Source organism: Pan troglodytes, chromosome 1 (genome assembly GCF_028858775.2).
Source record: "Pan troglodytes isolate AG18354 chromosome 1, NHGRI_mPanTro3-v2.0_pri, whole genome shotgun sequence".
Taxonomy (NCBI): Eukaryota; Metazoa; Chordata; class Mammalia; order Primates; family Hominidae; genus Pan; species Pan troglodytes.
In genome coordinates, this window is record NC_072398.2 from 78,137,741 (window position 1) to 78,162,652 (window position 24,912).

Below are 24,912 nucleotides of genomic sequence, written 5' to 3' on the forward strand. Positions count from 1 at the left end.
TCCTTTAATAAGTGGAATGTAGTTATAATAATTCTTTTAATGTCACACTCTACTCATTCTATCATCTGTGCCATTTCTCTATCGCCCAGGCTGGAGTGCAGTGGCGCGATACCAGCTCACTGCAACCTCTGCCTCCCAGGTTCAAGCAATTCTCCTGTCTCAGCCTCCTGAGTAGCTGGGATTACAGGCATGCACCACCATGCTCAGCTAATTTTGTATTTTTAGTAGAGACGGGGATTCACCATTTTAGCCAGGCTGATCACGAACTCCTAACCTCAGGTGATCTGCCCCCCTTGGCCTCCAAAAGTGCTGGGATTACAGCCATGAGCCACCGTGCCCAACCTAATAATTTTTTTTAATTGGATTTCAGACATTGTTAATTTTAACTTGTTGAGTGCAGGAACTTTTTTTTTTATTTCTAGGGGTATCCTTCAGCTTTGTTTTGGTAGGTAATTAAAATATTTGGAGATAGTGATACTTTTAGATCTTGTTTTAAGGCCTTTTTAAGTAGCACTAAAACAGTTTAGGATGATTTTTTTTCTCCTAATGAGACAAAACCCGTCTGAGTACTCTACCTCGGTACTTGTGAATTATAAGGTTTTAAATTCTGGCTTACAGGCACAGGCATTATCACTAGCCTTTGTTGAGCACTGGATCTTTTTCTCTAATCATTTTTGTTGTTTCCTACCCTTCAAACTCAGGCAGTTTACTTGCATGCATTAGTACTCAGCTAAATACTTAAAGGGGGCTCTCTTTAGATCTCTGCAGATCTCGAGTTTGTGGGTTTGTGCGTGCGTGTGTGTGTGTGTGTATGCGTGTGCATGCACTCATGTACTCCGTTCTGGTACCCTGGCCTTTCAACCCTAGCTATTGACCTCTCTGGACTCCCATTTCTGTCTTTTTAACTTGATGAGACCACTGGCTTATCTCTTTTTGTGTTGGCTCTTAGAAATGTACTCTAGGTGGTAAACTCAGGCAATTACAAACCCCACCTCATTCGTTCTCACCTCCTCATCTTTCAAGAGTCATTGTCCTTTATTATTTAATGTGCAATGAATTGAAAACTGTGTGTGTGTGTGTGTGTGTGTGTGTGTGTATATTTTTTTTTTTTTGAGGCGGAGTCTTGCTCTGTCACCCAGGCTGGAGTGCAGTGGCATGATCTTGGCTCACTGTAAGCTCTGCCTCCTGGGTTCACGCCATTCTCCTACCTCAGCCTCCTGAGTAGCTGGGATTACAGGTGCCTGCCACCACACCCGGCTTATTTTTTTGTATTTTTTAGTAGAGAGGGGGTTTCACTGTGTTAGCCAGGATGGTCTCGATCTCCTGACCTTGTGATCCGCCCACCTCAGCCTCCCAAAGTGCTGGGATTATAGGCGTGAGCCACTGTGCCTTGCCAAAAACTATGTATATTTTTAAGGTTGCTTACTATAGGAGTGTAAATAGAGTAAATGTGTTCTCTGTTATTACATCCTGGACAGAAACAGAGGCATAGCCTCCATAGACAGAGGCTCCACCCCTTACAAATATACAAATATTTTTAAGCTTTGTTCTAAAATGCAATTAAATTACTTGGAAATAGCTTAATACTTTCAGGTCTTGCTTTTATGCTTTGTTAGACAAGCCATAGCAACATTTATTTTAATCCTAGGCTGATTTTTCTCCACCATTGAAGCAAGAATCTTCTGAGTAGTCTATCAGATGCTCAATTAGACAGAAAAAAATACCACATTTTTAAAGTCCCATTGGTAAACTCTCTCCTTCTCTGTCCTCCCTGGATCCACCCAGCATTCCTCTCCCTACCATTAACCCTCAAGTAATCTAAGCACAGTACTTTATAAATCTTGAAGAACCAACCACACTATTACCAAAATTTCTTGACAATGCTAAAAAGATTAAAAGACACATTTTAGAAAGTATAGCCATGACTCTTGGGGCAGGATTTAGAAATTAACAGACATAGAGCCTTCCCAGGACCTATAAGTTGAATAATGAGGGACATATTCTTAGTAATCCTGAGAAAAGATGGTGAACCGTTCTTACCGTTCTGACACCGTGCAATGTAGAGGAGGTGACACATTCCCAATGATGCTTGTTTTACAATCGAGGGATCTTCATGGGAACACAAAAGAGACAGCTCTGCTGCCAGGAGACCCAAACATGGAGCATCAACACTTATCTAATGGAGAAACAAAGGAGAACATGCATTTGCTATGCATAGCCAACATGAAAATGTCTGCATGCATCTGATCCTGTTATAAATCAGACTAGGATTCTAAGATAAGCTTCAGAGTTTACAATATCTGTAATCAAATCCTGGCCCCGTTACTGACTCTCAATTTCCTCATCTGTGAAATGAAGACAATAAATTCCACTTTGTAAAAGTTATTGTGGAGAGTAAGGGGTAACACTGATGACAAGAAGAAAAATTCCTAGGAAAGTACTTGGACATAATGGTGACTCAACTAATGTTAGTTTCTATGCCATGAAGTGGGTAGTCACTTGCAGGTAGCAAATTCCCAGGACATAGAAAAGTAAGGTGGGCTGTGTATTTCCAAAACCTTTAGTACTTCCTTCTTCACATACGAAACACTAGATGTTTCTACAAGTCACTGAGGAGGCATGCCACTTTTCCTCTGGAAGTTATTCTGACTCCTCTCCAGGAAATTCATTTTTTTAAAATGCAGATCATTTGCTTTTGATGTCAAAGCTACTACCAAAATATTTCTGTATTTCTTTCTACAACTTCTTCAACCCTTAGACTGATCAAATATTTAGATTTTCACCTTAATGGACCTCTCTGGCTAGATAATATCCAAACAGAGAAGGGAGTAGAGAGAGAAAAGAGGAAAGGTAGAAAAGGCATTTGCTTTTATGAAAGTATGAGGGCCTTTACCAATTTTGCATGTCTTTTTTTAGACAAAGAAGGGCTCTGATTAAATGTAGATTTGGCAAACTATCTGACTTGCAGATGGTTCTTGCCTCCAAGACAAGTGAGTACTTTTCCTAGGTAGAGGCTTTGATGATTGGAGCAATTGTTGATGGTAAACTCTAGGGGGATCCCAAGGCCTGCTTCTGCTTCTGTTGACCTTTTTCATGCCCCATTTCCCCTGCCCTTTATGTGGCTTAACTCACCACTCCCTGCCCACTCTGTCTCTCTCTCTCTCTCTCTCTCTCTCTCTCACACACGCACACACACACACACGGAAATTCCTAAGGAAGAAATATGAAGTGACCTGGGTCATCTAGGTCATGGGCGAAGGCCATAATTGAATTGTGATGTGGGGAGTGATGATCTCAGTAGGAGAAGAGAGATTATAAATCTCTTTTTTCCGTGGATATTCTCCTTGTATTCTTTTCCACCCGTACAAAGAGTGGCCTGGTCCTTCCCCTTATAGGAGCTCTGTGGCTTTGGAGAATCTGGGAGCAGACAGCCTCTGCTCTAGGCCCTAGGGGGAAATGCTCTCTTTCCCTGAATGTCCTTTTCTGTGGGTTTGCATTCCAAGTTTTTTTTTTTCCCCCACTCGATGGCAAGATCTTAAAACCATCATTGTGTATGGGCATGAGAAAAAGGATCAAGTTTTGTCTCTCTCTACTGGGTATGAGAGAAGAGTAGTGCTTCTCACAGCTTAACTCACTGAAGCTGAGCACCACTTACAGGGGATTGGCCTTACAGTCATCTTATATTACAGGTTTTGCCTCAAATGTCCTCTCTGATTATCCCTGCTCAGGAGCTTGTTAGATTTGTAGTTCTTAGTAGATGTTTTTGTAAATGAAGCTCCTAGTGGTTTCCTTCTGTTCTGTTTGCCAGTTAGGATCTATCTAGGTGTATGTCTCTAGCAGAGTATGTGTGGTCGTGCCTAGACTGCATATCCACTTACTGTCACCAACTAAAAAGGCATGTTTAGGAAGTGGGACATGACCCAAGGTAGGCTGAGAGAGGAGTAAGGCAGCGTGGATCGTGGAGCACACTGATGTATATCCTGCCAAGCCCCTTCAGAAGCGTGACAACCACAGTTACCCCTCCTCTAAGACAAGACTTTGAGAGCTTTCAATATGATATATCCTGCCTTTATAGAAAATCTACCCAAGTACTAAAAAGAGGCAGATATTTAAAAACTGGAGAAAAGTAGCTTCTCGGTATTCACTCCTAAACCTAAGTATTCCTGCTTAGTTTTCTGTCCCTTTTAACTGTGCCCTTTCTTTGTAGATCTGGCCTCTCCAGTGCCTTATCTTAACAATAATGATAGTTTTAAGTGCTAGATTCCAGAAGCAACCACTTCTATGGTTTTCAGCTGCTTCTTCTGGAAGTCGCCCCTGTTTCTATAAACAATGCACCTTTGCTTCTAACATCAGTTTGAGACATTGTCTGTCTCAATTCCATTCTTCCACTTCGCCACAATTCTCTCAATAGAGAACATTACTCATCATAGTATATTATTTTAAATTCTTCTACTTTTGTGTTTTACTAATATATTAATACTTTTATTTCTTGTTTCATAGAACAGAATAACAGAATAGGAATGTAACAGGATAAAACATAACAGAATAGGAACATAAGTAGGATCATACAAAATGTAGCCTTTTGTGCCTGGCTTCTTTCACTTAGTATAATGTTTTCAAGGTTTATGCATGTTGTAGCATGTATACAACTTTATTCCTTTTTTTGAGTGGATAATATGCCATATGTGTATGTTACATTTTATTTGTTCATTTATCTGTTGATGGACATTTAGATTGCACTTTCAGCTACTGTGAATTTTGCTGCAATGAACACTTTGTACAAGTTTTTGTTTGAACAACTGTTAAATTCTTTTAGGTATATACCTAAGATTTCTGTGTCAAATGGCAATTCTATGTGTAACTTGTTGGAGAACAACTAAACTATTCTCTGCATTTTAATTTTTACACTTTTGAGCTCATAGCATTTACATTGTATTCAGTAACTCATTTAAGTTTTCCTGTGCTGGATTTATAGATTAGTTCTAAAAGTTGAAAATCAATAATATGGTCTCACCATGACTAGATAAAATTATTCAATGTATAGGTCTTGCTCACTTTACTTATCTTTCCTTTCAGTATGTACCTATGTCTTTCTCATCTGTACCCTGCATTATCTCTTTATTTTTAAAATTATTTTTATTTTTAATTTTTTTGGAGATGGGAGTCTCACTCTGTCTCCCAGGCTGGACTGCAGTGGCGTGATCATAGCTCACTGCAGCCTAGAACTCCTGGGCTCGAGAGGTCCTCCCACCTCAGGCTCTGAAAGCACTGGGATTATAGGCATGAGCCACAAAGCCCACCTGTCTCTCTATCTTTAATAGTAATTTTTTTCTTTATTTACCTTTGTCGGTCTCTTTTATTTGGAGAGTTTCCCCAAATTTCACAAAGTGTGGTTGCTGCTTAATATTTAAGGATGTAATGCCTCTTGATGGGGTTTTGTGTGTGAGCAAGGCTTGCCACCTGTTGTACTTTGTTTTAGAGCAACTGGGAGGGATGCTGGGGTCATGATGCAGTATAGCTAGACAGAATGCAAGACTCTTTTCTCAGGGAGCTTAACAATGGTTTTTGCAAAAGAAAAATTCTCAACTTCTGTCTGCCAATGTGTGTCAAGAGGAATGCGGGACAATGTAGATTCTTCTGTACAGGCTTTCAATTAATCCTTTGAATTAATGCATGTGTTTCCAGCCTGCCTTTGACTCCCAGCCTTTCATAACTCACTCTCTAGGGTTCTACAGGGCAAACTACTTTTCTTTCAACTAACTCCTACCCTAATGCTCATGGGTTCCCACCATTCAATTCCCCTGCCAGGTTTTATCTTCTACCTAATCTGTCTTCCAGAAATTTGTTGGCATCACTAGCCCATTGAAAACACTTCATTAATTCTTTTTGTTGCTGTGTATTTATACTTTTAAAATATTTTATTACCATCATTTTATGGGGACTCTGGAGGAGAAGGAGATATATACACGTGGGCAATTTGTTAGAGTTAGCTGGAAACCCACCATCCATTTTTAAATGCTGATGTGCCAAAGGAACAAAGCTAAGAAAAAAAATCTTAATGCTATAAGTTGACATGCTTAACTTACATTTCTTTGCCTGTTGAAAGTTGAACCATTTAATTGAAGGAACATGTGCTTTGAGTGCAGGAGTTTCTCTACCCTGATGGGCACATGAGTCATGTGAGACAAATTGTCACTTTAAAAATGTTTATGACAAGATAAAAATGATAGAATTGTTCAATAGGACAAGAATCTCTGACACTCTGGAGGATGTAGGCTAGCGTTATTATGGAGAAAAAAATCTATCCAGTGTAGGAACAGTACCAGAGAACAAATGAGGTGGATGCACTTAGAGAAGGGTAGAACAAATATTCGTTGATGATATACAATGTGTCAGATACAGAGATACACAGACTAGGACTGTGGGAATCTTAGATTTTAATTTGTCAACAATGTGTTTTGATTTTTTTGTTTTGTATATTTGCCTCCCCAATTGATTTCACGGGCTTAATCATCTTTACAAGACATTATTTTAAAGAGAAAGCGAACTTACTGAAGTTTTATGCTTCCCTGATTGTGATGAGCTGGTTGATTCTAGCTCTAGTTTCAATGTTCTGGAAAATACTGAAGTACTTCCACCTGGTGGCACTTAGTGAACACTGCAGAACCGAGTAATAGGTTATTCCGTTGGGTTTCTCGAACAAATCTGAGTTATAGCTAGGAACTCTCAACTAACAATTTATGAGAACCTTCTGCTACACATGTGAATTTACATATTTATTCCTTTGCAGTTGAAGGATGGGATGTATGCAAAGGAGAATGAACTCTACTACAGTAATGGAAAGAAGTGATAGAAGATGAAACTCCAAAATGCCTATCTGCTACTTGAGTGGAACTCACTAGAATATATCAAATGCAGAGAGAAACATGTGACTAGGCTCTAGTCAAACAATTGTCATCAAATACTTGCTGAGTATATAACACATTTTAGGAGCTGTGCAGAAAACAGTCTTGAGTGGTGAGATACACTTAATTTCAAGCCTCACTTGCAAAATTTTCAGTGGCGAACCTTCTGGACACCAAATGTATAACTCGAGCTATTTTAGAAGTTAGAGAAAGGCTGCCTTCCCAGGTCAGAGAATCAGAAGATTGAAATAAGCCGCTCACTCTCTTTTTTTGGACACTGAAATAGGGAATTAGCATGATACAAACAACACTCTGGACTGTGTCCCCCATCTAAGTAAATTGTATTATGTTCCAAAGCTGAGTTTAAACAAAATAGTAAAAATTCAGAGGTATTACAAAGCTGATCTAGATTCTTCATCTCAATAAATCTGGGGACTGCTTGTACAAGCAGTAGAAAATGGATAAAGATAACATCATGAATGCATGTTTCTCACCCTCTTTACTTTTATCTCCTCCTGAAGTGACTCCAGCAATCAGATAAGTAATTAGCAGAGTATGTTTACAAATCGCTGTGAAGGATGAGTTGGGAAACAGAGGCTGAATATACAGTATCCACAAAAGGGAAATGTTCATAGGTAGTATAAGGTTTTTGAGAAGGCAGGCCATGATGTCATTCAAAATATAGACAAACTCAGTAAATACTGGTGATTATGACATACCTATTTGTTCTCCATCTGAAATGCAAAAATTAAAAAGTCTGATTGTATCCCAGTATTTGTGAAGGTGTGGGGAAATGGGCACCTTAATATTTACATGAATGCAAATTGGTGGACAATTTTGTGTTACTAAACTTTAACCTATCATACTTCTTTATCTGATCATTATCTTTCTAAGCCTCTCCAGGTACACACTCATGTACTTGCACAAAGATGCCTGTTTTGTATTGTTTGAAGCAGAAAAAAATTAAATGATACTTTAATGTCCATCAACTGAAAAATAGCTAAATGGATCATAATATGTCAAAACTATGGGCTATATACTGTATTTAAAATAATAAAATGAATCTACATATGTTGACATGAAAATGTCTATAGGATGTATTGTTTCAGTGAAAAAAAGCAAATTGTAGAACCATATGTGAATATAACTTTAGTAAAGAAACAATAAATAATAAAGCTATGTATTTCAGTGTGTGTTTTATATGTGGGTGTGCACATTGAAAGTGGTTTGTCAGGACACACATCATGCTGACATGGCTAAGGACAGGGTTGTTGTGGAGAGGATAGTAAAGGGAGATTTATGCTCTACCTCTAGCATGTTTCACAATGAAAGAACTTGAGGATTACTTGTATAAATTTAAAATAAATAACAGCTTTCAAATTATTTTAGGAAGTAATACATAAGAAGACAGGTAAGGTTGGAAGAATTTTAAAGATTACAAATTGTGGTCTACAGAGGAAATTTCAGAGTCAGCAAGAATCTGGTTTTAACACCCTCATGCTCTTTGCATAAAGCATGATGCATCTTAACCAATTGTTTGAGAAACTCTGTTCTGATTGACAAAAAGTCATATGGGATATTGACTCCTTTTCTGATATCCCAACCAACCTACCGGTACAATATTACCAAGGACCTGTCAAGTACTGTTAGGACCCAAGACATGGAAAGCAGCACTATGGAAATGCAGTCTTCAGAATCAGGTGGCATTGTTATATTCTGTGACTTACATATTTTCTGACTTTCGTGACTGTAAATCTTAACACCTTGTTGATGATCACCATTATTCTCTCTTGCATATATGAGCTATCTTTTCTCATCCACACGAGCATTTCCTGTTGGAAACATAAAAGTCATCCTAGAACCATGAAATTTCCATTTTCCAAGAACCTTTCCTCTATTCTTCAACTTCACCAAATCAGGCCTTCCTACATTCTCCTGGTTATTTCACACTTAACCTACATTTATCTCAAAAACACAGACAATAAGCATCTAGTATACTACTTCATCTACTATGGAAACTGTATCTGGGTTTTATTTTATTTTATTCTATTCAAAAAGTATTTACTAATATCCACTATAATAGTCACTTTGTTAGGCACCATGAATAGTTCAGTACGAAGCTATGATATGATTATCAGCTGCTTTGCCTCCTCTTTTTCTTTCAAAGTATGTATTCTCCCTTTTACTTTTAAATGACAATCTGCCTTTCAGCTTTAAAGAGACTTAAAATCTTGTCTGATCCTGCAATATCATCTTATTCCAGAATTCCTCTGCCAATTCACCACTCAAATATTCTGGCTTATGGTTAGAGAGTACATTACTGGAGTCAGGTTGGTTAGAAAGTTCTTGCAAATTTTGATTCAAATCTGTCTTAGCTGCACCTTCTAGCTGTTCTTAATCCTCAGAGGCAAGGACACATTTACAACCTTGAAAAGGGAAGAATACTGCATATGCCTCATATGCCAATCGCCATTAATAGCCTTCTTTAAGGCAATCTGTCAGGGTCTACTATATTTATGTCAATGGTTGGCCAAACCTCTTCACCTTTTCTTGCTCCCATTGTGAAAAATGTTTGAAGTCTGTTTCCTAAGGTGAAAGAGTTTCTAAATCTCAGAGGGGTCAGCCTCTGCCTTGTCCTTTTCAGGAGTGAGGTTTCAGCCCTTTTTGAGAAGCAGGGAAGCTTTTAGGCATGGTAGGTATAAGAACAAAGTGGTTAAGTAACAGGCTCCCAAGCTAGAGGGGCTCCTCCACACATTAGCATTATATATATTATTGCTCCTTTCTCCGTTTTCATTTTTTTTTAATCTGTGAAATGGAAGAATTAATAGTAACCCCCTCATGGAATTATGTTAATGATTGTATGAGATAACCCACATGTTCAATTTAGTGCCTGACATGGAGTCAATGCTTAACTCAATAAATGGAAGCTGTTGATAGTGTCATGGAGTGAATAAAAGAGCATGCATGGGCAGGGAAGGGGAGGATTCATAATCACGGTGAAGGGTTGTGAGGATAACAACTTTTTTTAACTTTTATTTTAAGTGCAGAGGTACATGTGCAGGTTTTTATATAGATAAACTTGTGATATTAAGCCTAGTACCCATTAATTATTTTTCCTTATTCTCTCTCTCTTCCCAACCTCCACCCTTTGTCAGGCCCCAGTATCTCTTGTTCCCCAATATGTGTTCATGTTTTCTCATCACTTAGCTCTCACTAATAAGTGAGAACATGCAGTATTTGGTTGTCTGTTTATGTGTTAGTTTGTTAAGGCTAATGGCTTCCAGCTCCATCCAAATTCCTGCAAAGTACATAATCTTTTTCTTTTGTATGGCTGCATAGTATCCCATGGTGTATGTGTACTACAGTTTCTTTATCCAGTCTACCATTGGTGGTTATTTAGGTTGATTCCATGTCTTTGCTATTGTGAATAGTGCTGCAACAAGTATATGTGTGCATGTGTCTTTATGACAGAACAATTTATATTCCTCTGGATATATTCAGTAATCGAATTGCTGGGTCAAATGGTATTTCTGTTTTTAGGTCTTCGAGGAATCACCATGCTGTTTTGTACAATGGTTGTACTAATTTACACTCCCACCAACAGGGTATAAACATTTATTTTTCTCCACAACCCTGCCAGCATCTGTTGTTTTTTGACTTTTTAAGAATAGCCATTCTGACTGGTGTTAGTTGGTATCTCATTGTGGTTTTGATTTGCATTTCTTTAATCATCAATGAGGTTGAGCTTTTTTTCATATTCTTGTTGGCCACATGTATGTCTTCTTTTGAAAAGTGTCTGTTCATGTCCTTTGCCCACTTTGTAATGGAGTTTTTTTTTCTTGTAAACTTAAGTTCCTTATAGATGCTGGATATTAGACCTCTGTCAGATGGATAGCTTGCAAAAATTTTCTCCCATTCTGTAGGTTGTCTGTTTACTCTGTTGATAGTTTCTTTCACTGGGCAGAAGCTCTTCAGTTTAATTAGATCCCATTTGTCAATTTTTGCTTTTGGTCCCATTTGCAACTGCTTTTGGTGTCTTTTTCACGAAATTTTTGCCTGTTCCTATGTCCAGAATGGTATTGCATAGGTTGTCTTCTAGGATTTTTATAGTTTTGGGGTTTACATTTAAGTCTTTAATCCATCTTCAGTTAATTTTTGTATATGGTGTAAGGAAGGGGTCCAATATAAATCTTCTGCATATGGCCAGCTAGTGGATAACATTTTTTAAATGAATTAAAAAAAACAGCTCAAATTAGGCACAAATTAGCTTAATACATTTTTATTTTCCTTCAAATTCCTTTTTGGCTTCATAAATACCAATACTGCTTCTTTACTTGTATGTATTTATGAATTATACAGCTCATAGATGCTCCTGGTAGGATAAATCCATCTGTTTTTCCAGTACTTCTGGACAGTTGGCCTCTGATGCCAACATGTTAGGAATGCAAAGTTGAAGACCATAAGACATGCAGTGCAGTCTTCTGTCTCTGGTTGGGACATTAAAAAATGAAGTGAGGTCTCAGTTGTGAAAAATAGGGTTTTGAATTGTTGTTAGGCCTTCTTTAGGTACAGTAGTATCCATGAAGATAGAATGCTCAGCATTTTCTTTAGCACCTGAGTTGATGAGGAAGAAGCATGAGCACAGACATACACAGCATGGTTTCATTGCTATGTGAACTTGAGGGTAGTTTAGGCTAATAGTGCTCTCTAATACTATTCTCTGCTACTTCAAACTGTGTTCACCCATATATCACCACATGAGATCTGGTTTCTCAAGTACCTGTTGATGCTGTCCTTCCCAAATTAAATTCCTAAAAGTGTGCCCCTGTAATTCAAATAAAGGGAAGTGACTACATTTCACTCTTTTGTGGTAAAGAAAAACTTTCAGTCATCAAATACTTGAAGGAGATGCAAATATAGCAAATGAGAAGAAAGTGAAGCATAGTGAGCATACTAGACTTATGACAAGAAAATTAAACTACTTATTTCCCCTTTACCTTTAAGATCTGTAGTTTGTAGAGGTCTTTAGACACCAAGCTCGTAAGAATGTTCTCATATGTATTTAAAATATTGTGGTATAAATTCTGAAACACAAAAACATTGCACAGTCAGCCAGACTTAGATAAAATTTTACCTAATGTCTACAGTTTTTTTCTTGCTTAAAAGTTACTTTTAATTGGGTTTCAATTCCTTGAACATAAATCAGTGACACAGAAAATACTTAACATCAAATTGTAAAATGCCACACATATTTAAAGAATTTTAGCATTATCTCAGATATTAAAAATATACAAAGAAAAAGACAAATGAAAACATAAAAATGTAATTCTCTTTGAGAAGTAGAATGAGTATTTTTAGTGACTTTCTATAATATTTAAATTTTCTGTAATAAGCATCTACCATGTTTATAGGAGGAAAAGCTATAAATTTAATTTTATAAAAACTTGCTTTTCCATGTTTATGAATGCTGCATTTCCTCAATATTCTTTGTGCTTAAATGTGATTTTGCTTGAGAATTCAATATGTTGGATTTATTTTCACTGGATGTGTGATTTTGAGTTCATTTTCAAAAAGAACATAGCCCTGGCTAATAGTTTTGTCCCCCTATTTATAAAAAGTTTTATTTCCTATTCTAATGGTGAACATTTAGAAAAATTCTCACCTCTAAAATTTTAAATTTTCTCTTGCCTTAGCTGCTTATAGATTATCTTTTTAGTGTTTGTTTTGGGATACTCTTGTACGTATACTTTTCAGTTTTCCACTGTCTTTTAGAATGTAATAACATGAATATATTTTATTCTAACTGTTGCTTTAAGTTCATTGAAAGGAATAATTTGTGAATATCCACCTGAATAGTTGTGATGGAAGTAGACAGTAATTGCTATTTTAAGTGCTGCTACTTACTACTATCTATATAAAAAAAATAGGCTTTTATACCTTTGTGATTTGAAATAGGTTGGAGAAGACTCAAGCATGACGTGACTTGGTTCTTATTTTAGCTGACACCTACAAGTTATCCAAACATCATATTTAAATATAATTCAGGCCAGGCACAGTGCCACACACCTATAATCCCAGCAATTTGGGAGGCCAAGGTGGGAGGATTGCTAGAGTTCAGGAGTTTGAGACCAGCTTGGACAACATAGTGAGACCGCATCTCTATTAAACAAAACAAAACAAAAATTAGCCAGGTATGGTGGTGCATGTCTGTAGTCCTAGCTACTTGAGAGGCTGAGATGGAAGGATTGCTTGAGTCCAGAAGGTGGAGACTGCAGTGAGCCAAGATAGTGCCACTGAACTCTAGTTTGGGTGAAGGAGCAAGACCCTGTCTCAAACAAAACAAAACAAAACCCAATATTGAATACTTTTTATATGTAAATAGATGGAAACAGTAAGATTTATTGTTCCACATACTATGTAGGTACTAGAAATTGTATGCTATGTGGGTATTGGAAATTTCCATGTGTGAGTAGCTGATACATAAAATATATGTAACATTAATAAACATGGGGCATTTGGATGATGAAATGCTATATAACAACACATTTTTTTCTTTCTTTCTAGTATTGGAAGAAGACTTTTATTTAACTCAGAAGTTATTTTTCTTCTCCCAACTACCAGAGTGGTCTTCACCAGTAAAAAGTAGAAGTATCTCTGGGTATCCTCAGGTAGCCACTCAGGAATATTTGGAAGAAGTCCAGTTGGAAAAGAATGGCATATTTGGAAAAAATAGCAGCCTACAAATCTGTGTTAGGGATATAGGAACATAGCTGAGAAAGTTTCTACATTAAAGTCACCTTGCATCAATTGCAGACGAGGCTGAAATTCTCTGAGATGTGTATAGAAGCTCTTATAAAAAGAAACAATTAGCCTGATAGTTTTGCATCTGAGTGTTGTAGGTTCTCTCCACAAACTGAAGAAAGGAGAGAGGTGGCTATGCTGAGACCTCACTTTATACCATATGCCACGAATTTCTTCTCTAGCTTATAGAGCAAGTTCACTGTATAGCAATGCTGAAGAAATGGAGACCACAGATGTTTGCTAATCTTACTATAGGATTCTTTCTACTTCCATCTTTCTATGTTCCTATTCCATTCTTTGAAGCACTTGCCAGCAAACTCCCTATTCTTGCTAAACCAATTAACCAAAAATATCTTCGCCTATTTGCTCCTACAAATCCTATAGATTCCATTAAAATCCCATGGGTTGTAGAACTCACAAGGAGTCCAGTGGTATAGATTAGTGCACTGACTGTTATAACTAAAAAGAGTGAAGAGGAGGACCCTAAAGATTATCACCTGCTGAGTCACATTCTGCAGGATTGCTGTGATGTGTAATAACATCCTATAATGATTAAAGGAAGAAAAATTTTACCTTCATGTCCTCAATGTACTCATAACTGCTCCCCATTTCTTTTACTTTGTCAAGACTTGGCATGACAACTAGCATTCCAAAGGATGACTCTATTATCTTCAACTGAGATTCAAACTGCAGTAAGGGATCCACAAAGCTGACAAGAAAAAGGAGTAATTATTAATGATGAGAAAACAAATATAGTAGAAATTTAGTGGCCTTTTTTTCTTTTCTTTTTTATTTATTTATTTATTTTTTGAGACAGAGTCTTGCTCTGTCGCCCAGGCTGGAGTGCAGTGGTGCCATCTCGGCTCACTGCAAGTTCCACCTCCTGGGTTCACACCATTCTCCTGCCTCAGCCTCCTGAGTAGCTGGGACTACAGGCGCCCGCCACCACGCCTGGCTAATTTTTTGTATTTTCAGTAGAGACGGGATTTCACCATGTTAGCTAGGATGGTCTCAATCTCCTGACCTCGTGAGCTGCCTGCCTCAGCCTCCCAAAGTGCTGGGATTAGAGGCGTGAGCCACCGTGCCTGGCCCAGCCATTTCTTAGTGATAAGCAAACATGAGGTTCAGCTTTTGGCTTTGTGTGACAGATGAGTCTTAAATATTCTCTTAAAAATGATAATGTTGTAAAAATAAAGGAATTAATTTCTTTGTAAATATTATCTATAAACAGTTATTTAGAAATCAGAATATATTTCTCCATAAACATAATAAGGCAAAGAGTGGTTACATTCCCAGCCAAGTCCACAAAGCCATGCTAAGCTTTAAACAGTTGAAATATATTACTGCCACATTTTCTGTAATCAATAATAATATGTTTTTCACATCTTAGTATTTCTTACATTGAGATGCATCTTCAAATTGATGGCAAATGAAGCTTGCCTCAGCAGCTAGAAAGATTATCTGCTTGTCTATGCAATACAGAAAGAATGGGAAAGAGTATAAGAAAGAAATAGTAGTCGCCAAATTGTGATGGTGAAGTTTGGAGTAATTTCTTATCTTTCACAGTTGCATGTTTTTAAAGATATAACATTTTAAATACATCTAATTAGTGAAATAAAAGAGCATGACAGCTTATCATACCTGGAGTTCACAGCCAGGATCATGGATTCATTACTTAACAGGCCTGAGTATACATCCAATAGGCTGCTAACTTTATGTGCCTAAGTACCATGTTAAAAAAAAAAAAAAAGAAGAAGAAGAATTAATGATTACAGAGCAGTGAGACTGATAATAGCATGTGCACTTTTTCCTTTTACAGAGACTAAAGGAACCAAATCAGACTGGAAAACATGCTCAAGAGTTCACAGAAGTGTTGAGACCAAACTGTAATTTAAATCTACAGTAGTATGTTTGCCTAAGTGGAGGTCTTTTACAGTCAACCACTATGCTTATATAATTTGCATTTCCAGACAGCATTTTGTAAGGTGTGCTCTTTACCAGATGCACTTCTGTACACCACTATAACTATTAAGTCCCATCTACACAGTGTGGAGTCTACCTATAAAAATGCCAGCAGGGCCGGGCGTGGTGGCTCACGCCTGTAATCCCAGCACTTTGGGAGGCCGAGGCGGGGGGACCACGAGGGCAGGAGATCGAGACCATCCTGGCTAACACGGTGAAACCCCGTCTCTACTAAAAATAGAAAAAAATTAGCCGGACGTGGTAGCAGGCGCCTGTAGTCCCAGCTACTCGGGAGACCGAGGCAGGAGAATGGCGTGAACCTGGGAGGCAGAGCTTGCAGTGAGCTGAGATGGCGCCACTGCACTCCAGCCTGGGTGACAGAGAGAGACTCTGTCTCAAAAAATAACAAAAACAAAAAAATGCCAGCAGGGCAACTTAAGTCAGGCCTTATTAAAGAATGACTAAACTCACACTATGGAATGAGAATTTAGCCTTTAAAACTGGTAATTAAAGGGATTCCACTAAGAATTTATCATTCTTTTTTTCCAAGAAACTGGAGAACTAGACCTCCAATAGCCAAAACAATCTTAAGAAAGAACATGGAGGTATTACAGTTATGATTTCAAGCTATAATACAAAAGTAATTAAAATTGTAGGGACTGCTATAAAAACAGACTCATAGACAAATTGAATGAAATAAAAAGCCCAGAAATAAATCTATTGATATATGGTCAAGTAATCTTTGATAAGGGAGACGAGAATTCACAATGGGCAAAGGACTGTCTCTTCAATAAATGATGTTGGGAAAACTGAATGTCCATAAGCAAATAAATGAAATGGAACGCTTATCTTTTACCATATACAAAAGTTGATTTGAAATGGGTTAAAGACAAATGTAAAGATGTGAAACTGTAAAACACCTAGAAGAAAACATAGGGAAAGAGCTTCTTTACATTAGTTTCGATGAAGATTTTTGGATATGACGTAAAAAGCACAGGCAACAAAAGCAAAATTAAACAAGTGGGACTACATCAAATTAACAAGCTTCTGCACAGCAAAGAGAACAATTAATAAAATTAGAAAGACAACCTATGGAATGGGATAAAATATTTGTAAAACATAAATCAGATAAGGGGTTAATATCCAAAATGTATAAGAAACTCATGATTCAATGGCAAAAAAAAAGCAGTTAATCCAATTACAAATGGGCAAAAGACCTGAATAAAACTTTTTCCAAAAAATACATACAAAAAGCAGTCCCTCTGAGAACTGCAACAAGACAAGGATGCCCACTCTCACCACTCCTCTTCAACATAGTACTGGAAGTCCTAGCCAGAGAAATCAGGCAAGAGAAAGAAATAAAAGGCATCCAAATCTGTAAAGAAGTCAAATGGTCACTGTTTGCTGACGATGTGATCGTTTACCTTGAAAACCCTAAAGACTCCTCCAGAAAGCTCCTAGAGCTGATAAAAGAATTCAGCAAAGTTTCCAGATACAAGATTAATGTACACAAATCAGTAGCTCTTCTATATACCAACAACGACCAAGGGGAGAATCAAATCGAGAACTCAACCCCTTTTACAATGGCTGCAAAAAAAAAAAAAAAAAAAAAAAAAAAAAGGAAAGAAAAAACAAAAACAAACCAACAACAACTTAGGAATATACCTAACCAAGTAGTCAAAAGACCTCTGCAAGAAAAACTGCAAAACACTGCTGAAATAAATCATAGATGACACAAACAAAAGGAAACACATCCCATGCTCATGGATGGGTAGAATCAACATTGTGAAAATGACCATACTGCCAAAAGCAATCTACAAATTCAATGCAATCCCCATAAAAATACCACCAACATTCTTCATAGAATTAGAAAAAAAAATTCTAAAATTCATATGGAACCAAAAAAGAGCCCGCATAGCCAAAGCAAGACTAAGCAAAAAGAACAAATCTGGAGGCATCACATTATCTGATTTCAAGCTGTACTATAAGGCCATAGTCACCAAAACAGCATGGTACTGGTATAAAAATAGGCACATAGACCAATGGAACAGAATAGAGAATCCAGAAATAAACCCAAATGCTTACAGCCAACTGATCTTTGACAAAACAAACAAAAACATAAAGTGGGGAAAGGACACCCTTTTCAACAAATGGTTCTGGGATAATTGGCTAGCCACATGCAGGAGAATGAAACTGGATCCTCATCTCTTACCTTATACAAAAATCAACACAAGATGGATTAAGGACTTAAATCTAAGACCTGAAACTATAAAAATTCTAGAAGATAACATTGGAAAAACCCTTCTAGACGTTGGCTTAGGCAAAGATTTCATGACCAAGAACCCAAAAGCAAATGCAATAAAAACAAAGATAAATAGCTGGGACTTAATTAAACTAGAGAGCTTTTGCATGGCAAAAGGAACAGTCAGCAGAGTAAACAGACAACCCACAGAGTGGGAGAAAAGCTTCACAATCTATACATCTGACAAAGAACTAATATGCAGAATCTACAACAAATTCAAACAAATCAGTAAGAAAAAAACAATCTTATCAAAAAGTGGGCCAAGACATGAATAGACAATTCTCAAAAGAAGATATACAAATGGCCAACAAACATATGAAAAAATGTTTAACATCACTAATGATTAGGGAAATGCAAATCAAAACTATAATGCAATACCACCTTACTCCTGCAAGAATGACGGTAATCAAGAAATCAAAAAACATTAGATGTTGGCATGGATGTGGTGATCAGGGAACATTTCTACACTGCTGGTGGAAATGTAAAGCAGTACAGCTGCTATGGAAAACAGTGTGGAGATTCCTTAAAGAACTAAAAGTAGAACTACCGTTTGATCCAGCAATCCACACTACTGGGTATCTACCCAGATGAAAAGAAGTCATTATTTGAAAAAGAAACTGGCACAAGCATGTTTATAGCAGCATGATTCACAATTGCAAAATCGTGGAACCAACCCAAATGCCCATCAACAAGTGGATAAAGAAACTGTGGTATATATATATATATATATATATATATATATATATATATATATACCACAGTTTCTTTATATATATATATATGAATACTACTCAGCCATAAAAAGAAATGAATTAACAGCATTTGCAGTGACCTGGATGAGACTGGAGACTACTATTCTAAGTAAAGTAACTCAGGAATGGAAAACCAAACACCGTATGTTCTCTGTGATATGTGGGAGCTAAGCTATGAGGATGCAAAGGCATAAGAATGATACAATGGACTTCGGGGACTTGGGGGAAAGAGTGGGAGGGGGATAGGGATAAAGGCTATAAATATGTTGCAGGGTATACTGCTCAGATGATGGGTGCACCAAAGTCTCACAAATTACCACTAAAGAATTTACTCATGTAACCAAATACCACCTGTACCCCAATAACTTATGGGAAAAAGTCATATAAACGGTGAATAGGAATGTGAAAAATGCTCAATATTATTAATATAATATTAATTGTCAAGGAAATGCAAATTAAAATCACAGTGAGACATTACCTCACACCTGTTAGGATAAGTATTATCAAAAAGATGAAAGATAATAAGAGTTGGTGAGAGTATGGAAAAAAGGAAACCCTTGGATGCATGTAAACCCTTGGCATGAACGTAAATTGGCATGAAAACAACCACATGGGAAAACAGTATGGAGATTTCTAAAAAATTAAAACTGGAACTACATATGATTCAGCAATCCTATTTATGGGTATTTATCCAAAGAAAATAAAAGCAGGATATCAAAGAGACATCTTTACTTCCATGTTCATTGCAGCATATTCACAATAGTCAAGATATGGAATCAACCTAAGTGTCCTCTGATAGATGAATTGATACAGAAAATATAAAATCAGATATTGAAGAGTCCCAAAATTCAAAGCTGTCAAATAGTAAAATTTCTTAAGAATTTACAATTCAATATGTAGCTAATAGGAGTCTCATAAAGAAATAATGGAGAAAACATGAAGAGAAAAATTATCCAATCAATAGTGTAGTATAATTTCTCAGAGATAAATGGCTGGAGCAGTTGGATTGGAAATGTGCGAGTGCCCAGTATATTTGAATTAAAAAATGCCTGGAGACATTTTTATAAAATTCCAGTTTACAAAAAATAAAGATAAAGGCTTCTACAGAAAGAATCCAGGTGACAAAGGCTAGAGAATCAGACCACCATCATGTTTTCATCAGTCATAACGGATACCACAAAACAATGTAAGTTATGCATTCAATTTTTTTTTAAGAGAAAATGACTTGTGACCTAGAGAAATGGCTGAAATAATAATTGGTGATGACTCTTTTCACGGTGCTTCTTTCTTTCTCTCTCTCTCTTTCTTTTTTTCTTTCTTTCTTTCTCTCTCTCTCTTTCTTCCTTCCTTCCTTCCTTTCTTTCTCTTTCTTTCTTTCTTTCTCTCTCTCTCTCTCCCTCCCCTCCCTCCCCTCCCTCTCTCCTTCCTTCCTTTCTCTTTCTTTTCTTTTCTTTTCTTTCCCTAATCTACATTGCATGGCTTTTAAAAATAAGAGCATACCATTTTTGTAAAACTATAAAAGCATTTGAAATTGATCATATATTCACTTCATGAAGAAAATCTCCTTAAGCTCTGAAAGTTAGAAACTGTGTGGGCCAATGCTACAAGACTTTATGTTACAAACATAAGAATGGGACAAAAGATGTTTAATACAACTAGATGAATTTATACTTTACCTCGCACCTACACAAAATGGATCATAAATATAAATGTAAGGCTAAAACTGTAAAACCTTTAGAAGAAAACAGCCATTTTTGGTTAGGAAAAGTTTTCTTTTTGTTTCTAGATGCAACACTGAAACCATGGCCCACAAAAGAGAAAAAAATGGTAAACTGGACTTGATCAAAACTAAAACCTCTTGCTCTTCAAAAGATACCATTAAGAAAAATAAGACAAACCATATACTGAGAGAATATATTTGCAAATCATACATTTTACACTCAATAACAATACTATTTATAAAATACTTCTAAAGATATTGTATGAAGTCTGAATGAAGAAAAAGCTTTACTAAATATTCAAATAAGTAGAAAGAAAACATGTTTCTAATGATAAAACAATAGTTTAAGGAAGTATTCATAACTTAATCTATAAATTCAGTGTTTCAAATCAAAATGCCAAGAGAAATTCTGGAAGGAATTTGACAAGTATATTTCAAAGTTCCTCTGATAGTGTGAATAATTAAAAGTAGCTAATACGTTTTTGAAAACCAAAAATAATTGGATAGATTACAAAAGATTTTGTGTTATACATCTGAGCTATCTGTAGTAAAGATTTGTCTGATACCTCCTTCACTGCTATAATTTGATGTGTTGGCATTGCCTACCTCTGTTGAAGTCAAAAGCTGCTGCTTGCTGCTGCTGCTGCCTCTGCCATCTGTCAAAGGCATTGATACTGTTGCTAATGCTTCTTTTTAAAATATATATATATATTTTATTATACTTTAAGTTCTAGGGTACATGTGCACAACGTGGAGGTTTGTTACATATGTATACATGTGCCATGTTGGTGTGCTGCACCTATTAACTTGTCATTTACATTAGGTATATCTCCTAATACTATCCCTCCCCCCTCCCCCAACTCCACAACAGGCCCCAGTGTGTGATGTTCCCCTTCCTGTGTCCAAGTGTTCTCATTGTTCAATTCCCACCTATGAGTGAGAACATGCAGTGTTTGGTTTTTTGTCCTTGTGATAGTTTGCTGAGAATGATGGTTTCCAGCTTCATCCATGTCCCCACAAAGGACATGAACTCATCATTTTTTATGGCTGCATAGTATTCCATGGTGTATATGTGCCACATTTTCTTAATCCAGTCTATCATTGATGGACATTTGGGTTGGTTCCAAGTCTTTGCTATTGTGAATAGTGCCACAATAAATATATGTGTGCATGTGTCTTTATAGCAGCATGACTTATAATCCTTTGGGTATATACCCAGTAATGGGATGGTGGGTCAAATGGTATTTCTAGTTCTAGATCCCTGAGGAATCGCCACACTGACTTCCACAATGGTTGAACTAGTTTACAGTCCCACCAACAGTGTAAAAGTGTTCCTATTTCTCCACATCCTCTCCAGTGCCTGTTGTTTCCTGACTTTTTAATGACTGCCATTCTAACTGGTGTGAGATGGTATCTCATTGTGGTTTTGATTTGCATTTCTCTGATAGCCAGTGATGATGAGCATTTTTTCATGTGTCTTTTGGCTGCATAAATGTCTCCGTTTGAGAAGTGTCTGTTCATGTCCTTCGCTCACTTGTTGATTACAGTCCCATGGCTGCTGTAACCCATTAGCAAAAGAGCCAGCTTCTGCACAAAAGGTGCTCTCACTTTATAGCTAAAGCCACAGGTGACTGAATTCACTCTCATCATTTTCAGATGGTCATTGTTTTGCTCTTTTACAACATCCCTGTCTTTATAGGACTTAGCAGCTGGGACTGTGCTATTAATATAGCGAGAAGCACTGATCAACCTCTCATACTAGCCCACTGTCTTTGAATCACATTCATGCACCTTGATAATCTTCAGCTAGGAGGTGTCTTTCCCTGCAGGCTCTTCCATCCTGCTAGTCCTGCCTTATCTTGAGTGGCCCAGACATGCCTCAATGCTAGCAATAACTCAGTTTCTACATCAAGCAAGTTTATGTTTTGTTTCCAATGAGCCATTCGATTATCTCCTTCTCTCTTCTTGCAACTCCTATTTCCAATCTAAGTCTGTGTCATTCTTTTGAATATAATTGGGTTTCTGAAGTTGACCTTTTCCACAGCTAAGAGAAATGTAGATTCTGTTGCTGAAAAACAAATTAAGGCCTGGAATGGTAGTCCAGTTTTTGCTTTCTTAGAACCACAGTTTTACTATGCATGCTTAGGAGCTGGTTCACTAACTCCTATTATTCCTGTAGAGACAAATTGATGGAGTTAATTAATTTGTTTCTGTAATTGGAATGCCATAACTCTTTGCAGTTTCTAAATTTTCTGTGCACTTTATATTTTCGACAAAACTCCTTATCACACTATTGGCAATAATTGTGTTTGGACTACTCTACTTCTCTAACAGTGTATACATCTAACTAGATCAAAATTTAGTGTGGTCATCTCTAACTGATGGCAAATCTCTATTTTAAAATTCCTTCAAATCCACATAGGAAGACATCTTTCATGTATTCATTAGGACCCCTCTCCCACACTAGGGAAAAAAAGAGGGATTTTCAGTGGCTTAGAGACAAAGAAAACCAATTCGATGGTATAAAAATAAAGGCTAAAAGAAAATAAAGAATAAAAATTAAGACAAAATGGAGGATTTAAGGGTGAGGGACATTTACAAACATGCATAGTAAACAGCCCCTTTACAAGAGCAAAAGATGGATTGTAAATATAATTATAGACTATATCAAAATATAGATATAGTTTGATCCAGCAATAAAACTTAGATTATTCATAGAAGCATGTTTTTGAATGGACTTTTAAAGTAGTATACCTTATTTATTTGTTTGAACATGTAAAAAGGTAATACACATGCATGTGCAGTACAGTACAAAAGCGTAAACAGTGAACGTTTCCAAGTCTTCCCCTTCTCTAGCTCCCATCCCCTAATTTCCATCCCCAGAATCTACAGTTGTTACTGCTTTCCTGTGCATTCTCCTAGCAATAGAATATGCAGATATAAGAATGTTAATGATACTCTTTTGTGAGCAGTTTTAGCCTCTAAGGTATATATACAGGAATTGGTTCTATGTTTTCCTGTAACTGCTGCCACTGTGCTCTGTCCGTCTTCTCTGCCAACTCCCTTGCCCTGTCTTTCCCTGATAGATGGCTGTCTCCTTTATGGACTATTCTAAGTCTGATTTCATGAATTCTCCATCTTTTTTTGGTTATTAATACAGTCTCATAATTATTGTTAGTACTAAATCCTGTTTATTTAAAATCTTCAACTTTATTGTTTGTTCAAAAGTCTTCCTTGATACCCAGAGCAGGCAAGGATTTTGGTTTTAGGGTAAACACAGTATAGCTTGGTGCTTAGACCAGCAACTCTGCAGCCAGGATCTATGAATTTATAACCTCGTTCTGCCACTTGCTAGCTATGTGACTATAAGTAGGTCACTTTCTGCCTCTGTTTCCCCATTTTCAAGGTAGTACTTACCCCACAGGGCTGTTGTGAGAATTAAATGAGTTATTCATTTAAAGCACTTACAGCATGCCTAACATGTTATGGGTACTATATAAGTTTTAGCTATTTTTACTATCATTGGAATGGGGAAGGGATTTCCCTCTCTCACACGTCTCTGTACTCTGTTCCCTTTCTCATCTTCCTTGTCTTTGTATCTCTGGGGTTGTAGGTGGCTGAGGAATTGGGGGAAATATGTTTCCTTTTTGGTCCATCCATGAAATAATTTATTGTCCCCTTCCTGTTGGTGATTTGTTCTGGCAAGCAGGTGGTGCCCCCAACAGCCCTGCTGATAAAGAACTCAATTTACTAGGAGAGTGTCACTTTCAAGGTCCAGCTACATGTTCTGGAAGAACCCCACTGTGCTGTGTTTTGGTTTTTTGTTTTTAAATTTTGAAACACCAGCCCACTTGACCCAGGTGCAGGAGTTCCCAACAGCCATCCGCCCTCAATTGTACACTTCAACTCAGATGTCTGTTATTACTTATAAGGAGTATCTTTGTATTTCATCATCTATAATTTTGTTGGAGCAACACCACTCTCCTGATTAAGTAAGTCACCAAGGTTTTGAACTTTTTAGCAAAGTGAAAAGGAACTTTTATGACTAAGTCTGTGCTTACCTCTCCATCCACAACTCCTATCATTTCCTCTTGACTAGTCTTCATTCTAGATACACCTTTTGTCTTAGATGGATGCTGCAGGGTGTTGTTTAGACCACCCCTCTCCATTTCAGTACTGAAATACTCTTTCCACAACTTGTGGAAGTGTTGGCAGCTGAGAGCTTTTAGATAAGTATTCTTGAGACTTCCCTTAGCCAAAGAGCCTTCCTACCTAAGATCACATCCCCTCTCTGGGAGCAACCTACATCTAATGACTAGTTGACATGGGGGAAATAAAGGCCAAACCTCCTTGCCTCAAAGAGGGTCAACTTTGAAAGGTCATTCCAGTTCCAGAGTGCCCTGCAGAAGTAGCTGAGACCTATCTTGCAAGTGCATTGCAGTTCAACACCTCCTTGTACTTAATCCTGCT

At 37.2% G+C, this 24,912-nt stretch overlaps 1 protein-coding gene across 3 annotated transcripts in view; it reads right to left on the reverse strand.

Moving 5' to 3' along the window:
- The window catches only part of MROH9 (maestro heat like repeat family member 9), a 132,437-nt gene that overhangs the window by 94,311 nt on the left and 13,214 nt on the right, over positions 1-24,912 (reverse strand). For all 3 annotated transcript variants that reach the window (XM_016932332.4, XM_054655764.2, XM_054655771.2), the window contains exons 4-8: positions 15,348-15,427; positions 14,280-14,415; positions 11,903-11,989; positions 8,633-8,737; positions 2,041-2,176 (exon numbers count right to left, since the gene is read on the reverse strand). In XM_016932332.4, the coding sequence (XP_016787821.3) occupies positions 2,041-2,176; positions 8,633-8,737; positions 11,903-11,989; positions 14,280-14,415; positions 15,348-15,427 (544 nt within the window). The remainder of the gene's footprint in view (positions 1-2,040; positions 2,177-8,632; positions 8,738-11,902; positions 11,990-14,279; positions 14,416-15,347; positions 15,428-24,912) is intronic.